The sequence below is a fragment of the Podarcis erhardii genome, assembly GCF_964252035.2.
Source record: "Podarcis erhardii genome assembly, chromosome: 10".
In the NCBI taxonomy this organism is placed as follows: domain Eukaryota; kingdom Metazoa; phylum Chordata; class Lepidosauria; order Squamata; family Lacertidae; genus Podarcis; species Podarcis erhardii.
Window position 1 is genome coordinate 55,133,935 of NC_138500.1, and position 15,028 is coordinate 55,148,962.

The following is a 15,028-nucleotide window of genomic DNA, read 5'->3' on the forward strand; positions in this document are numbered from 1 at the left end:
TGTCTAATTATCGGCTTTCTGAAATGTTTTACATCCTAAAGTACCTTATTGTTTATCCTAGATTGTCTGGGGAACATCTAGTATATAAAAAAGGGTTTCCAGTACTTCTTCGTGAATTAACTGATATCATCTTGCCTGCTAGCAATTCTGCAACATTTTAAAAATGTTTCCCATAAATCAAAGCCTTAGCAGCAGGAATAAACAGAAAGGAGGAGATCGTATTAAATGTATAATGGGAAGCTACTGGATCATGATGTCTTATAATGGATGCAGTGTTTAGCTGTTGTTCGACTTTGTCTCTGCTGGGTACCCTCTCAGATGTGCTTAGCTGGTGTTATTATATTGTCTCGCTGGATGTGATGCTTATTGTCAGTCTGAACAAAACAACTTCATGTGGGCTCTACAAAGACCTATTTTACTTTTGCTTGAGAATTGTATACCTATAATAAATATAAATACCAGCCCATATTAAAAGTAGTTTTAATAAAGATTGCATAAAGGTACGAAATAAAGCACCTTCTGTCGCATACTTAGAAAACAAGAGATTTGTATTAACAGGAGAAAATAGCAATTACTATAAAAATGACTCTACAGTCTCATAATAGCAATGTAAATGTCTTAACTGATCTAAAAGACTTAACATAATTTTAAATTACAATAATTTTACATTCTCCGTTTTTATATACAACCCTATTACAGTCAAATGTATTATAATAACAATGTTCTTATTAAGATTAAGTGGCTGAATTATTCTCAGCCCTTTATAGTATAAAGCAACAGCATTTCTAGCTCTTAAAAAAATGGTTTCACTTTTAGCATTTGATATCTACAATGTCGGCGATAAAACACTCTAGAGTTCGGGATTTTTGTTGTTGTTGTTCAATGAGGACCTGTGTCCATTTCACAAATTAGACAAGACAGCAATATTTCAGTTCCTCATTTTGCATAACGATGAGTTTACTGGTCCATGTATTCTGGAAGAACAAGATAATTCTCGAATGTCTGTTATTAGCTTGTGGGGTGGGGAGCTAACCAGCCCTTCTGCTCCAATGAATATTTCAGTTCCTAAGGCCTCCACCATATGAACAGTACATACCTATTACTAAGACTTGATTAAAGCTGTATTGGAAGCCTCTCGGACATATTTCTCATAAACTACACTTGTAGCATACACTCAAATATTAATCTGGTCTGCTTTCCTTTCCCATTCCGGGGAATGTTGCGTGAACTAAGACAGGAAGTTCCATCTCCTTTCTATAAAGAGCTCTATATGAGATCTCCCAGGGTTTGATCTTGCCAGGTGCTGAGTGTCAGTAAAATAACAAAGGCCTGTAGCCAAAGGCACTATGCAGATACTTAACACAATTTGCACAGCAATTATTTTTGAGATTGGTGCAAAACCTGAGTGTGACCAAGCATACTAGAGATTTCAACCTGCGCTGGGTTGCTGTCCATTCAAATGGCAGGCATATAATCCGACAGTTGGGAGATTTGTCTTCTCGTGTTATATAATGGAATTGCTTTTTTAAAAAAATAAATAAAAATTCAAAACGAACATTTGAAACACTTATGCATGGATACTGCAATGTCTTTTTCAGAGAAGTAAGGAGATGCAGTATCTCCTAAAATCCAGAGTTCAAAGGAACGACCAAGCATTCCCATAGAAGCTGAATGAGAAAACCATGTAGAACATTCATATTTAATTTCTTTATCTCCATTAAGGACTTGTCCACCGATGTCTTTAAAATAATGTGATTTCTATGAAAGGCCAATCTGAAATACTCTCTCACTTTCCACTTCTGAAACATCACTTAACTTTTCTAAGTGCAAAGTTGGGGGCGGATGAGTGCCAGCTTATTTCCTGATTATTAGTATTTGATATAGAATTATTCTATTTATTCAGTTCAACAACCCACACTATTCTCCATGATCCCTCTAGTTATGAAAATGATGTGAGTAACCCATGACCTCTTACTGCTAAACCTCTATTATTTCATTAATCTATATGTACCATTACAAGTGTATTACCACCTTAACACATATAGTTACCCTAATAATCCGCTGTGATTCCAAGGTCACCTTTTGGATAGTAAATCTAGACTGATAAAATATCACCGGAAAGTTAAACCCCACATCCGTCTGTACTGTAGTTTTAGCATAAAATGTTGGCAAGGGGAACAAGACATACCATAGTACAGCAAAGTAAACAAGCTACACTTCTTAAATATTACTTAGCTGCAATTATTATGGTTGAAAATAATATTATAATCTAATGATTACTGAGTATAAAGTTGTGCACTAAGCTCGCTTTCTTTGCATCGTTCACAGTTCAACCCTATTCATGTCTACCCAGAAACAGGACAATGAATTCGGTAAGATTTTCCCCAGGTAACTGTTCATAGAATTGCAGCCTTAATTGTGTATGATATGTAGCATCATAATTGCAGGAATTATGCATCTTTTCTAGTCTATTTGACCGACATACTTTATCGATTCCTTTCTCTGATCAATAATGTGAAAATACTTGGATTTTTCAGGTAACAGATTTCCATAAACTGCAAAACAATGTATTAAGGACTGTCATTTCATTTTTTTAAAAAAAATTCTTCAACATTCCTGCTGCATTAAGGGACAAACAACATCCCAGATAGAGAGATAGAAAGTCTATCTAACTTGTATTAACTAACTCTCCAGTTGGATAATATTCCCATTCTGCAGAGTTTTAGAACCAGTATCAATATGTCGTTTAAAAATAACCAAACATTAGGACTGAGCCCATAAGGAGCTTTTCCTCAAATTGTGGGAATGGGGAAGATTTAGGGGCACAAAAAAGGAGGTGAAATAGGGATTTTTCTTTTCTTTTCTTGCCACTACTTTCGGCTTCATGGCAGTGGGTCCTCCCAGGATGCTAGCGGCCAATTTACTCTCACAATGCTCCTGGAACAATGTTATCTTTTCACAAAGAATTGTTTCATGAGGAATTGGGGCTGAGAGTGAAAGTGAGGCTGAGGGACTTCAGAGAAGTGTGACTAGCCCCAGGTCACCCAGCAGCTGCATGTGGAGGAGCGGGGAAGCAAACCCGGTTCACCAGATTATGAGTCCACCGCTCTTAACCACTACACCACATTGGCTCTCATCCTCATCTCCCCAAAACAGTTGAAAAGTCCATCTCCCCAGCCTGCGAAATTGGCAACCGTCTCAATTCAGCCCTGATAAACACATTATCTAATGTGTCTCATTCACTTTGGGAAAGGTGGGTGATAATGGTTATTTAGCACAGCCCTAGGATGTATTTCCCTTAGCAGTGACAGAGACCAAGTGCTTAAACCAAGTGCCTCTCAGTTTCAGGCCTAGCTTGGTTAGCTACTGTAGACTGAGTATTCTCAGCTCCTTTGGGAGAGCAGTGCTGGCCAGTTTATATGGTCCAGGAGCAGACCGGACTGAAAACTACCGCTCCAAGGTCGGCTCCTGAATGCCCGCCCCCAAGCCACCATGGATTGGCTGAAATTCAAACCAGGTCTGACAGGGACCAGTGTTGCTCCACGGCAGCCAGGAATAGAGCTAACAGGAAGGTGGCGGTGCTCTGGTTGGTCCCAGAGTCATTGCAACAGGATCCAACCACCATCCACCCTTGAACCGGGTAAGCGGCCATTCTCAGCTCCTTTGGGGTGACAGATTCTGTTATAAACAGTAGCAGCCTAGCTTTTTGCCTTCGATTGGTCAACAGAACAGTACCATTTGCTTGCTGTACTTCAGGTTGTGGCTTCACCATCTCTTACTTCAGGCTCCCAAATTGGTATACCCATCTCCAAATCTTGAGTCATGTATGGCTGCCCTTGGGCCCAACACAGCCCTGACAGCAGTCCACTGGTTTTTTTTTGGGATACAACCAGTGCTTTTTTCCCAGAGGGTATTCAAGGGTTTGCAGAACCGGCACCTCTTTTTTTGTTGTTGTTAAAATGTGTGGCACTTACTGTAACAACTTCCTGGTGAATACCGGCACCTATTTGTCTAGAAAAAAGCACTGGGTACAATATTGGTGTATAATTGCAAGGAAACACATCTGCAGCATTATTAGTAAATAAATATGAATCAGTGGATTGGATCCAGACTGGGTCAGACTGAGAGCAGATCCATTGAAATCAATAAAACTGAAGTTAGTCTTAACTTAATGGAGTCCTACAAATTTCAGTGGCATGACCAAGTCTAGATCTTATCCATTGCAAAATGTCAGCTGTGAAATATCAGTGTTACTGTGATCACTTCCAACCAAAGATATGCTTTTCACCAGAGCTTCTTTTCAGGGGGAACTCACAGGAACTCAGTTCTCGCACCTCTCAGGTGGGTTCTGGCATGTCTCAGGTGCCATTCTCAGAGAACAAGGGAGGTGACTTCTGGAACCTCTTTTTCTATAAAAATAGCACTGCTTTTCACTCTATTGCTCATCTGTGTTGTATGCACACACACACCTAAACTATATATTCCCAGGGAGGTTCTCTCAACAACAGCTGACTCCTCTCTTTTTCCAGTTGAGCTGAGCAACAACATAAATACGTTTCATAATTTTCTTAGCACCAACGAAGTCAAAACAAAACAAAACAGCAGCACCCTAACTATGCAGTCTTTTCCGTGCTATACATCATCTCCATCATCTGAACTGAAGCTACTTCTTCTGCTGCTTCCTTTGGACACAGCAGGAGACACAGAGGATAACAGTGGATCTGTCCCAAATGGTGATATTGTATCGTCCAGTAATATGTCATCCAACCTCTGCTCTTTCAAAGCGGCACTAAAAGACAAATCTGTAAAGTGCGAGAGTGGATCCGAAAAGGCTGCAGAGGCATCGCCAAGGTCAGAGTGTTGCTCGTGGACCACAGCAAGATGTTGAGAATAGTCTACTGAATTCTCTTCTTGATAGACCTGCTGTTTCATGACATGGGATGCTAAGTCCACCGTGCTGATTGTAGGCATGATTGGCAGGCCATGAGCTCGTGCTTGTATTTCAAGTTCCTGTGGTTTAAGACAATAATATTTAGAACATCACTGTAAAAGGTGAGTTGATTTTGTTTCCATAAAGCAGAATGGGGAAACTGTGGCCTACCAGATGCCGTTGGACTCAAACTACCATCAGCCCCAGTCAATGTGGCCAATGGTCAGGGATAATTAGAAGTGTACTCCAACAATATTTGAAATGTCACAGAGGTTCCCTTCCCTGTTGTAATCTGAGATGTGGTGATGAGGAAATTGAAAACTACATCTGAAATAATTCTGAAATCTATTTTGACAGTATGCTTAAAATGTGCAATATTCATACTGCTGACAAACATTGTACAGCATGTTGTTTTTTAGTAGCGTAACAGTGATGTTCACACATCATACTAAACCAGACTTCCACAACCTGATGCCCTACAGGTGTTTTGAACTAAACCCACCATCATCCTTGACCACTGGACATGTTTGCTGGGGCTGATAGAAGCTTGAGTCCTACAACATTTGGCAGGTACCAGGTAGGGCAAAACTGCACTAGAATACAGTAGGTTGTGAAGCTGGCTTGTTTAATGAGCCAGAGTTTGCTTAAAACCACAAACTCTGCTTCTTGCATAATGGCAATCCAGGATACCATGGAAGTGAAACTACACACTGACAAAATCCTTCTTCCACCCTTCTTTGAGGACAGGGGAACACACAAGGCTGTTCAGGCTTGTAAATGTTACACTGAACTATGGTTAGCATGATAGAGGCATGTGGACATTATGATTAACTATGGTTTGTCATGATGGTAATGAGCCTAGGAGAACTAGGAGGAGGATACCGGAAAACCTCAGGGTTTTTTTGCTAACCACTGTTTAGTGTTATGTCCAAATTTCAACAAACTGTGGTTAGTGTTAACTGTAGCTTACAGAAATTAACCTACTACAAACCATGGCTTATTAGTTAATGCATTTCAATAAACCATATTTAGTTTAACTACAGTTCAGACATAAAGCTAACATATAATTAATTGGAAATGGAAGTAAAATATTCTGATCTCCTCCTCACAGTCGTGGCAGAGGAGAAAAGGGAAACAGTGGGTGCAGAATCCTAAGACTCGTTCTCATTATGACGAGTCAGAGTTTCTTGATATGTTTGAAAACTGGCAATATCATGGGCATTTTCAAAGCATAAAAGAGCATATTGGAGACTTCAGTGTTTAAATAATTTTTCAATAAACCAAATTGTTGAAAGGAGTAACATGGCTACGCATAATGGACATCTATTTACATTGCGGCTCAATCCACCCAAAGTTAAGCATTTTTTAATTCCATTATTTCAATGAGAAAATTACAATGTAATCATAGATATTTAACCATCTACTATGACCTGTTAAACTCAGCAGGGATTACTAATATGTCTACTCAGAGGTAAGTCCCATAGAGTTCCGTGAGCTTACTCCAAGGTGTGAGTACAAGATTGTAACCTTTAATTTCGCATTTAAATCAATGGCTCCTAAGAATGACTAATTGTGACTGGATCAACGGTTGGATGCATGATCCAGCCAAACCTAAGCCCTTTGGAGTCGCCTTGATTTTAATGGGAGAGTTAAGCATATGCTTAATCTCCCCCACTGAAATCAGCAGCTTAATTTTCGATGGATTGTGCCCTGCATTAAGTACTTAGAAGTGATGAGAAAATCCTGCCAGCGTTTCTACTTGCTAATTATCTACCAAAATTCAGGAATGCTATCTAGAAGCACACCAGATACCTTACCCAATTAAATATGTTATAAATCATGTGCGCTCTGCTACAGAAAGCCGCGGAAAGATGATGTGTGCCTTAATTTAATGTGGCACAACATACCCCAAGGTAACACAATGTCACGGGCATTTTTCAAAGTGCTATGCGATATCCTGGAGTCTTGAGTGTTCAAATACTATTTTCAACAAACAAATGAAATAAGGAGTGGTTTTTTCCCCTCTCCACCCTCAATAATGTGGATTTTACCTAGGTCCGATATACACGAAGAGCAGAATGTCCTTACAGTATTCCCCTCTAAACCATTGCAATATACACTGTTGTGCAGCTAGCCCTACAAGTACTGCTGCACAAATTAAATACTGCAATCAGTAAGATTTTTCAGCATTGTTCTGTTAAAGTACTAGGGATGATTGAAAAGATACTGCAAGACACAATTTGATGATGGAGAAGCAGGAGGTGAGGGGGAGAGAGGAAACTCGACCCCTAACGGGTCCATCCCGATACAAACCTGAATTCGAAGCAAAAGCCTCCTATTGGCCTGTTCTAATTTCTTCTGTCTATGCTCTAATTCTCTGCCTCTTTGTTGTTCTTTTTGTAACCACTTGATATACTCCACCGATGCTTTTAAAATAGTTCCTTTGTTCCAGCGCATATCACTGCAGAAAGTGGAGATAACCTTTTCACAATTGTGCATGTCAGCAAAATTCATAAGAACGTACAAAATCTTTTACATTAATATGAAATAATGATTTACATGACCATTATTCACTCTTAGATATTATTGCTTCTGAATGGAAATTTTAATAGAATAGTTAAGAAGCCCTTATATAGTAAAATTAATCCCAGAATGAAAATAAGTGTCAAAAGAAAGTAATAAAGTGACTTTTTGTGTGTGGAAGAGCTAAATGCAATATCATGATTCTACCATTACAGTTTTTATATTTTTAGTGAAAATTGCTTTTATTATTAACTCCAAGATTAAAATCTATGTGCAGTATTTCTACATTAATGAACTAGGAAACATACATTACTGAGAGTTTAAGCCTAAATTTTTAAAGATCATTTCAAATATACTTCTCTTTTTTCCTGACTTTCTAATGAGGATGCTTTTATGCTTATTGGAATAATAATAAAAAAAGGCTCAGTTTTGATCCCTACTGCTGATGATACACAGAAACCATAGTTTAGCAACTATTATGTCATATTACAAAACCTGTGTGATTAATGCAAACTAAAACAAACTTCTCAATATATTGTATGAATACCTATTGCCTTGTATTGCATTGCACATTCATGCTGAAGCAGTTTCAGAGGAGTTACCAACAACTGCAATTGTACAACTGCAATCACACAGAGTTGCATGCATCGAGCTGTATATTTGAAGTGGTGACATAAGGAAAGACAGACACTTGGTAGAGTTGAAAGGGCACCTTGCCCAGACCTTGCCCGTCTCATAGGGTGTCACAGAAGCTATGTTAGTTTCTGCCAGCTTATACACTTTCACAACTGTACAGATCTTTAGGACCAAGGTGCCAATATAATTGGTCCTGAGTAATGAGCTGCTTCTTCTTACAAGTTGGTTTGGCAAAACAATGCAAATAAACGGTGTGGTCATTCCCACAAAACGTCTGGGTTGAATCAACAAGTATAGGGATTTTCATATGAGGGCCAGTGAAGCCAAACTGGGTATACTGGTCCTGGCTTAAGCTGTGATCTATACCCTAGCGACCTGGAATTTCTGTCTTTCTGGAAGTTTCATGTTTTTATCAGTCCATCCCCTCCTCTCCCAATCTCAGTGATCCAAACAGAGCCAACATCAAGTTTAGTTAGGTCTGGATTGCAACAAAGAGAAGCCAACCAGGTGATATCCAACTAAGTCATACATAGAATAAAACCACTAAGATAAAGGTGCTTAATTTACATAGGTCTGTAAATGATGTTGCATTTAGCTCTTCCACAGACGAAAAGTCACTTTATTACTTTCTTTTGACACTTATTTTCATTCTGGAATTAATTTTTACTATATAAGGGCTTCTTAACTATTCTATGAATAGTGGGTTTACTCTGCATATCACTTAGTTGGCTATCACCCATTGTAATTTATACGCTATGTTGTACACTATGTTGCATTACTATTCAGGGAAGCTTTTCTGGGATTGATATGAACAGCGGTAGTTAACAGCGCAGTGGGGTTGCCTTACTTGCCTGTCCTCCCTCTGGCTGAGTTGCCGCTGCAAACAAGGATAGAGAGAGGCAAGGTCGGTGCACTGTGTGTATACACACACACACACACACACACACATATGGCCTATGACTGCACTAAGTTTATCGCTGGTGAGTTCATTCAATGCAGCTTGTCACATCAACCATATACTTATGTTAGTCTCACATAGCTTTGTATTGTTATAAAAATCCTTAATTTAATCAAATATTTCTTAGCTCTTGGAAGGGGGAAATGTGGCAGAGAGAGATTCCACCCCAATATCATGTGGAGCTGTATGCGCGAGAAAATGAAAGGCATAATGTTTGTATAAATAAGCAGCTACATGATTGCATCACAATCATAATACCACATACCATTTAGGCTTAGTGGAGTGGCATTAGAACTCCAAAGATGAAAGCATAGGCAGTAAATAATAAACCGAGCAGTTAATTCTAATGCCGCTTTAGGCTTTTGAAATCATGCTATTTACAGCAGTGTTTTGCCAAACCCCCTCTTGTAGGAAGCAGAGGTTTACAGCTCACTCAGTACCAGTTGTGAAGTGCACAGGAAGGCATTTGCAATGGGGAGGTGGGCTTCAATCAGGGTTTCCCTTATCTTTTTTTTCCTGAACTAAAAAGCCCCAGAGAATTTTGGTTGTACTTTTGGACACTTTTTCCAGTTCTACGATGTCCTTTTTCTGATATGACAACCAGAACTGCACTCAGTATTCTAAGAGTGATTGCACTATGGACTTTTTAAAGGTGTTATGATATTGGCATTTTTGAAAAATCAATCCTTTTCTAAATTTTCCCTAACGTAGAACGCTTCTTTATCATAGCTGCCACAAACTGGGCCAAGGCTTTCATTGGATTATCCACCATGACCCCAAGATCTCCTTCCTTGTCAATCACCACCTGTTCAGAAGCCATCACCATGAAAGGTTAAGGGGTGGCAGAAGGATGACACATAGCTCACTTTATACTTAACTTAAAATGAACTTCAGTTGGCATTTATTGCTGATTCATCCAGTTTGAAGAGATCCTTTTGGAACTCTTTATATTCCCCTTTTGTTTTTACCACTCTAATTTGGTGTCAATATGCACCTGATGGCTCACTCCAAATCATTTATGAATTACTAAACCATCACCCATCCCAATACAGATCACTGGGTAAAGGTAAAAGGGTAAAGGACCCCTGGATGGTTAAGTCCAGCCAAAGGCAACAATGGGGTTGCGGCACTCATTTCACTTTCAGGGAGCCACCGTTTGTCCACAGACAGCTTTTCAGGTCATGTGGACAGCATGACTAAACCGCTTCTGGCACAACGGAACACTGTGACGGAAGCCAGAGTGCACGGGAACGCCATTTACCTTCCTGACACAGCGGTACCTATTTATCTACTTGCACTGGTGTGCTTTTGAACTGCTGGGTTGGCAGGAGCTGGGACAGAGCAACGGGAGCTCACCCCGTCACAAGGATTCGAACTGCTGACCTTCTGATTGGCAAGCCCAAGAGGCTCAGTGGTTTAGACCACAGCGCCACCCACGCCCCCAGTTCTTCCATTTGTCTGCTGTCTATTTATTCCTGCTCTTCCTGTTTCTCCTTGTCTAGTTATTTTCATCATTTTAACTTCAACTCTTTCTCCCAACATGTTCAAATTCAAATAAAAGAAATGGGGCAACCATCCAATAAAGTCCCCCCCCCAAGTTAATCCTATTTACCACAATAATTTTAAGAAGATTTCTCAGCTTTTTGGGGGGAGGTGTGTGAAGCCCATGAAACCATAAAGCATTTTTGTTATTTCCAAGCAGAGAGGAGCAGCACAGGTTTTTCACTGCAATGCGCTCTATGTGGGGCTGCCTTTGAAAGTGACCCGGAAACCACAACTAATACAGAATACGGCAGCTAGACTGGTGCCTGGGAGTGGCCCCCGAGACCACATAACACCAATCTTGAAAGACCTACATTGGCTCCCAGTACGTTTCCAAGCACAATTCAAAGTGTTGGTGCTGTCCTTTAAAGCCCTAAATGGCCTCAGCTCAGTATACCTGAAGGAGCATCTCCACCTCCATCTTTCAGCCCAGACACTGAGGTTCAGCTCCGAGGGCCTTCTGGCGGTTCCCTCACTGTGAGAAATGAGGTTACAGGGAACCAGGCAGAGGGCTTTCTCAGTAGTGGAACGCCCTCCCATCAGATGTCAAGGAAATAAACAACTATCTGACTTTAATAATAATAATAATAATAATAATAATAATAATAATAATAATAATTTATTTATACCCCGCCCATCTGGCTGGGCCTCCCCAGCCACTCTGGGCGGCTTCCATAAAAACCAAAAATACAGTAAAATATCACACGTTAAAAACTTCCCTGAACAGGGCTGCCTTAAGATGTCTTCTGAATGTCAGGTAGTTGTTTATCGCTTTGACATCTGCTGGAAGGGCGTTCCACAGGGCGGGCGCCACTACTGAGAAGGCCCTCTGCCTACTTCCCTGTAGCTTTGCTTCTCGTAATGAGGGAACCGCCAGAAGGCCCTCGGCGCTGGACCTCAGCGTCCGAGCAGAATGATGGGGGTAGAGACGCTCCTTCAGGTATACTGGACCGAGGCCGTTTAGGGCTTTAAAGGTCAGCACCAACACTTTGAATTGTGCTCGGAAACATACTGGGAGCCAATGTAGGTCTTTCAAGACCGGTGTTATATGGTCTTGGCGGCCGCCCCCAGCCACCAGTCTAGCTGCCGCATTCTGGATTAGTTGTAGTTTCCGAGTCACCTTCAAAGGTAGCCCCACGTAGAGTGCATTGCAGTAGTCCAAGCGGGAGATAACCAGAGCATGCACCACTCTGGCGAGACAGTCCGCAGGCAGATAGGGTCTCAGCCTACGTACCAGATGGAGCTGGTAAACAGCTGCCCTGGACACAGATTTGACCTGTGCTTCCATGGACAGCTGTGAGTCCAAAATGACTCCCAGGCTGCGCACCTGGTCCTTCAGGGACACAGTTACCCCATTCAGGACCAGGGAATCCTCCACACCTGCCCGCCTCCTGTCCCCCCAAAACAGTACTTCTGTCTTGTCAGGATTCAACCTCAATCTGTTAGCCACCATCCATCCTCCAACCGCCTCCAGACACTCACACAGGACCTTCACCGCCCTTACTGGTTCTGATTTAAAAGAGAGGTAGAGCTGGGTATCATCCGCATACTGATGAACACCCAGCCCAAACCTCCTGATGATCTCTCCCAGCGGCTGCATGTAAATGTTGAAAAGCATGGGGGAGAGGACAGAACCCTGAGGCACCCCACAAGTGAGGGCCCAGGGGTCTGAACACTCATCCCCCACCACCACTTTCTGAACACGGCCCAGGAGGAAGGAGCGGAACCACTGTATGACAGTGCCCCCAGCTCCCAGCCCCTCAAGACGGTCCAGAAGGATGTTATAGTCGATGGTATCAAACGCCGCTGAGAGATCCAGCAGAACTAGGAAACAGCTCTCACCTTTGTCCCTAGCCCGCCGGAGATCATCAACCAGTGCGACCAAGGCAGTTTCAGTCCCATGATGAGGCCTGAATCCCAACTGGAAGGGATTCAAATGGTCCGCTTCTTCCAGGCGTGCCTGGAGTTGTTCGGCAACCGCTCGCTCAATCACCTTGCCCAAGAATGGAAGATTTGAGACTGGGCGATAGTTGGCCATTGTGGCCGCATCTAAAGATGGTTTTTTAAGAAGCAGTTTAATAACCGCCTCTTTCAGCGGGTCTGGGAAGGCTCCCTCACGGAGGGAAGCATTCACCACCCCACGAAGCCCATCGCCCAGTCCTTCCCAGCTAGCTTTTATAAGCCAGGATGGGCAAGGATCCAGGAGACAGGTGGTTGGTTTCACTCGTCCAAGCAGCCTGTCCACATCCTCGGAGGTAACAGATTGGAATTGATCCCACTCAACTTGACTAGACAGAACTCTAGCATTCTCCCACCCCGGTCCTGCTCCCACGGTGGAGTCTACTTCTTCCCGAATCTGAGCGATTTTATCTGCAAAAAACTTTGCAAAATTATTGCAGGAGAACATGTGGCCCGTACTGGGCCCCGATGTTGCAGGTGGTTCCGCTAAATTGTGAACCACCTGAAAAAGTCTCCTGCTGCTGTTTTCTGCAGATGCAATAGAGGCGGTGAAGAAATTCTTCTTCGCTGTCGCTATCGCCACTTGGTAGGCTCGACGTTGAGCTCTAACCTGTGTCCGGTCAGATTTGGAATGAGTTATCCGCCACCGGCGCTCTAGCCGTCTCAACAATTGTTTCATTGCCCTCAGATCCATGGAAAACCACGGGGCTGTCCGGGCTCCATGCAATCGGAGAGGGCGCTTCGGAGCCAAACAGTCAATAGCCCTGGTTAACTCCACCTTCCAGCGGGCCACCAGGGAATCAGCTGAAAGGCCATCAACATGGGATAAAGCATCCCCTACCACTCTCTGGAAACCATTTGGATCCATTAAGTGGCGGGGGCGGACCATCCAAATTGGTCCCACCTTCCTGCAGAGGGGATGGGTCGCAGAGAAGTCCAGTTGCACCAGGAAGTGATCTGACCATGGCACTTCTTTCGTTTTGCTTTTAGTTAGTGTCAGATCACCAACATCCATAGAGGTAAACACCAGGTCCAAGGCATGTCCGCGGCTATGGGTTGGGCCAGACTTATTCAGGGACAGCCCCATGGAGGCCATGCTTTCCACGAAGTCCCGAGCGGCCCCTTGTAAGGTCGTGTCGGCATGGATGTTAAAATCCCCTAGGACAACCAAGCTAGGTGTCTCCAGGAGAACATCCGCCACGACCTGAAACAGCTCGGGCAGGGAATCCTTCGTGCAGCGGGGAGGTCGGTACACCCTCTGTTTAGGGAAGTTTTTAATGTTTGCTCTTTTATTGTGTTTTTAATATTCTGTTGTAAGCCACCCAGAGTGGCTGGGAAAACTCAGCCAGATGGGTGGGGTATAAATGAATTATTATTATTATTATTATTATTATTATTATTATTATTATTATTAATTTCACTTCAGCCAAACAGCAAATCTAGTTGGAATGGAGAATTGATTTAGTGTGGGGAAAGTGGCCAGCATATAAAAGGTTAAGTAGAACCCTTTCCCAACCCCCAACTTTTCTTCCCTCAAAGTCATCTTTAGAAGCTGCTTTTCTTTAAAGAAAAAAAATGCTGACACTTTAGTACACTTATCAGGTCTTGCCTGTGGGCTGCCGATAGGCCCCTGGTAGCATCTTGTGGGTATGTGCAAGAACAGTATGCTGAACTGCATGGGCCTTTGGACAGACCTGTCAGCGCTGTTCTTACCTTCTTATTTGTGTATTAACATCTCAGTTATAACAATTATTTGCTCATAATTCCTACGTGTAGGCCATCCCATATAAGATATTAAAACCCAACAATTATGCAGAGATTTTTATGAGCCACTGTGGACCCTATAAGTACGTGTGCCATCTTTGTAGTACCGCAGTTACATGCTTGCCCAGTTGCCACTGAACAGTAACGATGCCTTCTCAGTGGCAATTCTCCAGTTGTGGAGTGCCTTCTTTGATACGATCCTCCTTTTTAACTTTCAGGAGGGATTTAAAAACATTCCTGTTCGCTCAGTCAATTGATGGCTGAAAAATAATATTCCTGGAAACTTTGCACTTATCAGCTGTGAGAATATGTGACTGTTTTACGTGTTTTTGGAGGAACAGGTTTTGAATTGTTTTTCAAAAAAAGTTGTTCTTTTATTTTTAATTGCGTTGGAAGGAAGGGTGAGATAGAAATTTAGTAAATAAATAAAAATATTTGCAAAAGCTCTCTGTTCCATTGTATTGCACATTCTTTTGACTTGTCAAGACAATACCAGACATGCTTTTTTTGAACTGGAGCTCGCTTCCAGCACCTTTACACACACACACACAGAGCTCTGCATAGCATATACATGTCTGATCATGGGGATTCTGCCCAAAATGCTATAAGTATTGCATGTGAACCTGAAGAATTATGTAGGGAAAGGGGAGGTGGATCTGAATTAATCAAATATCAACAATTCCGCAGACGTCTGCTAGGAGAACAATGATGTGAAA

General features: G+C 42.1%; 1 protein-coding gene and 1 long non-coding RNA gene across 4 annotated transcripts in view; both read right to left on the reverse strand.

Moving 5' to 3' along the window:
• Positions 1-462: 462 nt before the first annotated feature.
• LOC309350931 overlaps positions 463-15,028 on the reverse strand; it is a 412,768-nt gene continuing 398,202 nt past the window's right edge. Inside the window, exon 2 of the long non-coding RNA XR_014160610.1 lies at positions 463-3,138. This is a non-coding gene — a long non-coding RNA (uncharacterized lncRNA). The remainder of the gene's footprint in view (positions 3,139-15,028) is intronic.
• The window catches only part of TFEC (transcription factor EC), a 122,860-nt gene continuing 108,294 nt past the window's right edge, over positions 463-15,028 (reverse strand). For all 3 annotated transcript variants that reach the window (XM_081878082.1, XM_081878081.1, XM_081878080.1), the window contains exons 7-8: positions 7,244-7,391; positions 463-5,010 (exon numbers count right to left, since the gene is read on the reverse strand). In XM_081878082.1, coding sequence (XP_081734208.1) covers positions 4,633-5,010; positions 7,244-7,391 — 526 coding nt within the window. In that variant the 3' untranslated portion in view covers positions 463-4,632. The remainder of the gene's footprint in view (positions 5,011-7,243; positions 7,392-15,028) is intronic.